The sequence below is a fragment of the Colobus angolensis genome, unplaced genomic scaffold (assembly GCF_000951035.1).
Source record: "Colobus angolensis palliatus isolate OR3802 unplaced genomic scaffold, Cang.pa_1.0 Scaffold7, whole genome shotgun sequence".
NCBI lineage: Eukaryota > Metazoa > Chordata > Mammalia > Primates > Cercopithecidae > Colobus > Colobus angolensis.
In genome coordinates this window covers 8,846,841-8,853,221 of record NW_012120709.1, presented here as the reverse complement: position 1 = coordinate 8,853,221, position 6,381 = coordinate 8,846,841, and the positions used below count along the sequence as shown (strand labels likewise).

Sequence of the window (6,381 nt, the reverse complement as noted above, 5' to 3'; positions counted from 1 at the left end):
GAGTCAAGACTGTGCCACTACACTCTGGCCTAGGCAACAGAGCAAGACTCTGTCTCAAAGAAAATACAAAAATTAGCTGAGCATAGTGGCAGGTGCCTGTAATCCCACCTACTCAGTAGGCCGAGGCAGGACAATCACTCGAACCTGGGAGATGGAGGTTGCAGTGAGCCAAGATTGCACCACTGCACTCCAGGCTGGGCTACAGAGCAAGAACCTGTCTCCAAAAACAAACAAACTAGCTAGATAGATAGATAGACGATAGATAGACGATAGATAGATAGATAGACGATAGATAGATAGATAGATAGATAGATAGATAGATAGATAGATAGATAGATAGACAGATAGATAGATAGATACATAGATAGATACATAGATAGATAGATAATTAGCCTGGCATGGTGGCATGCACTGTAGTCCCAGCTACTTGGGTGGGTGAGGTGGGAGGATCACCTGAGCCCAGGTCGTCAAGGAGGCCACAGTGAGCCGTCATCCCACCACAGCACTCTAGCCTGGGTGACAGGATGAGATCCTGTCTAAAAAAAAAAGAAAAAGAAAGAAAAGAAATAGTGATGTAAGCATATTATTCAATAATATGGAGCTAACTATTTTTAGACAACTGAAAAAAAAAAGAAAATGTATTACTTCTGGTCGGGGGAAGGAAAAAAGAGAAGTTGCTTTTCCTACTGGGAACACTTTTCCCTCTGGGTTTTATTTTCTCATTTATGTAAAAGTATTGTTTTTATTAAAAATTAAATAAATGCAATGTATGTCCATAGGGAAAATTTTTGAAAATAAAAATGCATATAAAGAGGAAAAATAAAATAATTTAAAATCAAACAGAAATAATTACTGTTGACATATTGAGATATTTTATTTTTAAAAAATGTGAGGAAATAAGAAAGAGGAAGGCAAGAGTGTTGCTCATATGTTATAATTACAGGTGTGCTAAGGAGAGACTTTGATATCCAATGCTTCCTCCACTTCTAAGCAAATGCCTGAAAATTTCTTCCACAGTTGCAAACACATTTTCGAAAAAAGAAAAGGAAAGAAGTAATGTATAAACACAAATTTATACCAAGAAGAAAATAACTGACACTGATCCTCTCCTGAGGCCACACGAATGGGATGAAATGATGATTCTCTGAATGAGGAAGAAAAGACAGAAAGTTCTCACATGAAAAAGACCAAGACAAATATCTAATTTATGCATTTTCTCAAGGCTGAATTTAAAATGATACTTTGGGGATGCTAAAATTATAAACTAGTCTTTCTGGATTGCTGTTCCAGGAGACTAAATCAACTTTGATGTGCCAGAAGATTAAATCTTTTCTGATCTCCATATATTTCTCCTTTTATCATTGCCTAGCGAAACTGTCCTCACCCTCTCAAAACCCACTTTTATCCTGTGGTTAATCTGTGAATCTAGGATGCTGGAAAACCGGATGAATTTCCACAATTATTCAGCACATTGCCAATTTCACAGATTGTAAAACATACATTTGTACATGTTTACACTGCTAAAATAAGATGGCATCTTACAATAGCTGCTGGCAGTTCTCCTGAAGAAGATTTGGGTTTGTTTATGCCAAACATATGGGGCCCTATCAATGTGAGATCACTTGATATTAAATCATGTGCTTGAGATTTTTTAGGCCACACTGTTTGCATGAATTCAGTCAGCAAACCTGTAGGAGTGCCAGCTTAACATTCATACATTGAGGCAGTATGGTGTTTTTTCCTCCAGTACTACAATTAAAATAGTCATGTGTCCTTGCTGGGTTTATTTTTGTTGTTGTTGTCGTTGTTTTTAAACACAGTCTTGCTCTGTTGCCCACACTGGAGTGCAGTGGCGTGATCTCGACCCAGGGCAACCTCCGCCTCCTGGGCTCAAGCAATTCTCCTGCCTCAGCCTCCTGAGTAGCTAGGATTATAGGCGTGCACCACCACGCCCAGCTGATTTTTGTATTTTTAGTAGAGATGGGGCTTTGCCATGTTGGCCAGGCTGGGCCTTGCTGTATAAACCACGTGGCAGGTTTATTTCTCATTTATCTTTGTACCACAAGGTCAGTCATTGGTGCCTGAGCTTCATCTCAGTGTTTCCTGTTAGACTCTACTTCTTTAACATCTCTTCTTTTTTTTTTCTTTTTAGTGCCATTTTCATTTAATAAGCCATTGGTATAGCAACCTAAAAACCTTGGCTGTGATGACACCAGGATGTGTTTATGGAATTGCTGCAGGAAAACATGATTGGCAGCTGACATCCTCTGGCTCACAGCACTAACTTCTCCAAGAGACTTAAGGCTGGGGTGTGTAGCGGAGATATTTCTTGCCAGATGGGAGCTCTTTGGTGAAGACTCCTTTCGGGAAAAGTTTTTTGGCTTCTTCTTCAGGGATGGTTGGAAGGACCATCACACTATCCCCATCCTTCCAATCAACTGAGGTGGCAACCCTTTTTTCTGCTGTCAGCTGGAGAGAGATGACCACCCTGAGAATCTCATCAAAGTTCCTGCCAGTGGTAGCTGGGTAGAGGATAGACAGCTTCAGCTTCTTATCAGGACCAAAAACAAACACCACATGAGCTGTCACAGGTATGCCCTTTTCATCCTTCTCTGCTGGATCCAGCATACCCAACAGGATGGCAAGGTCCCGATTCTTATCATCGATGATGGGAGAAGGTAACTTTTCTGTGGGCTCTTCACAATTGTAAGCATTGATATCCTTGCTCCAGGCAAGATGGTCCTCAACACTGTCTATTGAAAGGGCAATCAACTTAACATTCCTCTTGGCAAATTCTGGTGCCAGCTTTGCAGCTCTGCCAAGCTCTGTGGTGCACACTGGGGTAAAGTCCCGAGGGTGGGAGAAGAGAATGCCCCATGAGTCTCCCAGAAAGTCGTGGAAACGGATGCGGCCGATGGTCGTATTGGCCTCAAAGTTGGGAGCCTCGTCCCCAAGAAGCAGACCTCCGGGCATGGCGGCGGTGATGAAGAGGCGCCGCTGGGACAGCAAGCAATGGGGTGGTTCTGGCGAAGAAGCAACAACATCTCTTCTTTTTTAATGGTACACAAAGAAATGGTTCATCCTACAGTAGATGACATTTTATTTCTCAGAAATGTGTTAATTGGAATACCAAGTTTAGATGCAATACATGAAAAGACACCAAAGTTTATGCAATAATCTTTTCTTATTTTAAATGCCAGTTCTCCAGAACTGTTGGGTGCCTGTCAGTCTTTTAAGAACAAACACAAATAACTCACTTTCAAGTCATCAGCCCCCTTCTCTGACAGTCTTTCTTCTCTGATGAGTATCCTGACCTATAGCAGGCCTTCATGCCAACTGTATACTATCCCAACTCCTGCCACAGCTGTTGGGAGCAGGGGCAGACACCTGACCCAGGCAGGACCAACCAGGTGCTTTCTCCATAGGGAATTGTGGAATTCCATTCACTTACTCATTCAATATGTACTGATGGTTTACCATTGTCTTAGTCTGTTTTGTGTTGCTATACAGAAATACCTGAGGTTGGTCAATTTATAAAGAAAAGAGGGTTTGGTCAAGCCAGGCACAGTGGCTCATGCTTGTAATCCCAGCACTTTGGAAGGGCGAGGTGGGCAAATCACTTAAGGTCCGGAGTTCAAGATCAGTCTGGCCAACATGGCGAAACCTTGTCTCTACTGAAAATATAAAGCCGGGTGTGGTGACGCACACCTGTAATCCCAGCTACTTGGGAGGCTGAAGCAGGAGAATCACTTGAACCTGGGAGGCAGGGGTTGCAATGAGCCGAGATAGTGCCACTGCACTCCAGCCTGGGTGACAGAGCGATTCTCCCTCTCAAAAAAAAAAGAGGTTTATTTACCCCACAGTTGTGCAGGCTGTACAAAAAACATGGCGCCAGCATCTGGTTGGCTTCTGGTGAGGGTTTTTGTGCTAAGTTGTAACACTGTGGAGAAGGTCAAACAGGAAGCAGGCGTGTGTGAAGCAGGGCCCAAAACTGAGGGACATCACGGCTTTATAACAACCTACTCTCAAGGGAACTAATCCATTCCCCTGTGAACCAATCCAGTCTCCCAAGAACACCAACTCACCCACTACTGCAAGAACAGCACCAAGCCATTCACAAGGGATCTGCCTCCATCACCCCAACATCTTCCACCAGGCCCCACCTCCTGACAGCACCACGCTGGGGGTTAAATTTCAACATGAGATTTAGTGGCGACAAACAACGCATATCCAAAAACAGCAACCATTTTCCAGGCCCTGTTATAACCTGAAAGACACCATCCTGAACAGAGCAAGCCCTTGTATGCACATAGACCCCACAACCTAACCACAGTGAATAGAGAGGCCTTGGGACTGGGAGCTCTGAGCTGAGTCTCGTTTGTGGTGAGATCCCACAGGAAAGATCCATATATTTCAAATAAGCTGCTGAAGATCCCAGAAATACTGTAAAACTTTTCTTTCCCACACCCTGGTTGTTCAATGGCTTCTTTAGGATTTCATAAAGCATTCTAATCTTCTTCCAATAAATTATTTTTTCGCCATGTTAGCACAAAAACAAATAAACCTAACTATAAAGGGAAAAAAGAGAATGTAGTAGTCTTTCTCTCCTTGTTGGTGTTATTCACCATTTTTGCCATGAAACTTTCCAGAAAAAACAGAGTCCAACAATGCAGAATGAAGACCAGAGCAAAGGTGACGGAAGTGGTATAAACAAGTAAGTTAATTATTTTTTTCTCCCAGTGCCAACCTAGTGTGAAGCTAATCAGGGCTGTTCTCACGTTGTTGTTGTTGTTTGTTGTTGTTGTTGATGTAAAAATAATCATATGAAACAGAAAAAGTATTGAACTGTGTCTAAAGTTCTGTTTTGATCCTAATTATGCTCTAACCAGTAGCGAGGCCTTGGGCTCTCTTCTCTCAGCTACAGATCATCATTTATTTTAATTCCCTTACTTTATAAAGCAAGGCTTATGATCCTTCTAGTTCTAAAATTTAATGATCAACTGAGATAATATTTACTAATTGTGGGGAAAAGAAAGAGATCAGCCTGTTACTGTGTCTATATAGAAGGAAGTAGACATAAGAGACTCCATTTAGTTCTGTATTTGAGATGCTGTTAATCTGTGACCTTACCTCCAACTTTGTCCTTGCAAGAGACATGTACGAAGGTGACTTAAGGTTAAAAGGATTTTGGGCTGTGCAGAATGTGCTTTGTTAAACAAGTGCCTAAAAGCTGCTTGTGGTTAAAGGTCATCACCATTCTCTTAAATCTCAAAAAAGAGAAAAACATTTGTCTCCTGCCCCTCCCTGGGCAATGGTTTGTTTACTAAGCAATGAGAAGACCCCCTTTAGGAATAAGGTGGGGCTTGCTGGAGCAATACTGCTAAAAGGTTTATGGAGATGTTCGCATATGCATCTCAAGGCGCAGCATTTTCCTTTAAACTTATTCATGTTACAAGGATTTTTGTTCATATGTCTTACTGCTGATTTCCTCCCTACAATGACCCTATTTTCCAGCCACTCCCTTATCTTTTTAATGGTAAAGATAATTATCAATAAATACTAAGGGAACTCAGAGGCCGGTGCCGGCGTGGGTCCTCTGTAAGCTAAGCGCCGGTCCCCTGGGTCCCGCTTTTCTTTCTCTATACTTTGTCCCTGTGTATTATTTCCTTTTCTCAAGTCTCTCGTTCCACCTAACGAGAAGCACCCACAGGTGTGGAGGGGCAGGCCACCCCTTCAACTAATAATCTTTTATGATTTTAGAATCCTTTACATGTCAAAATATTTGGTTTCACTCTTGAGTAAATTTACGAATGCTATCAATTCTATTATGAAAAACAAGGACATGAAGGAAAATGTGTGCTATCAGAATCACTCATTGGGGCTCTACAAGGGAAACAACCTAGTTTACAGAGTTTAAAACTGATACAAAAAGAGCCGCTTCTCTTCACCTGGCTACTTCTGGAGTTCTTCACCTCTCAGTCTGTATGTCTTGACGTCCAGAATACCTTCACTGATCTCACACTCACCTAAACCTGCTTAGATGCTCCTCTTAAGAACTGCCTCGGTAACTTACACTTTACCCCTCACATTCATAACTTACCTCACCGAATTAACAATCTTCTGCTTAATTAAGGAGTCCACTCTAGATTGTCAGCTTCTTAATGAAATTGGACATATATGTGTAAAAACAATTATTTCAGAAAATAAATGAAAGCTTCACTAACAGAAACTTCCATTAAGGTTATATTCAAATTATTAAATCATTCAAGTCACTCCCAAAATACAGAAAGTTGAGTTATCCACAGTACATAATTAGATCAATGCCCAAGAAATTAAGTAAAAAGAGAACTTTAAAAAGAACCACAGGTGAGGGTTCTAGGA

The 6,381-nt window shown here is 41.5% G+C and overlaps 1 protein-coding gene across 1 annotated transcript; it reads right to left on the bottom strand.

The window, feature by feature from the left end:
* Nucleotides 1-2,141: 2,141 nt before the first annotated feature.
* On the bottom strand, nucleotides 2,142-3,032 carry LOC105500936 (peroxiredoxin-6-like). Its single transcript, XM_011926626.1, has one exon. It carries the CDS (start codon nucleotides 2,971-2,973, stop codon nucleotides 2,299-2,301), a length of 675 nt encoding a protein of 224 aa, XP_011782016.1. The 5' UTR covers nucleotides 2,974-3,032; the 3' UTR covers nucleotides 2,142-2,298.
* Nucleotides 3,033-6,381: the final 3,349 nt, after the last annotated feature.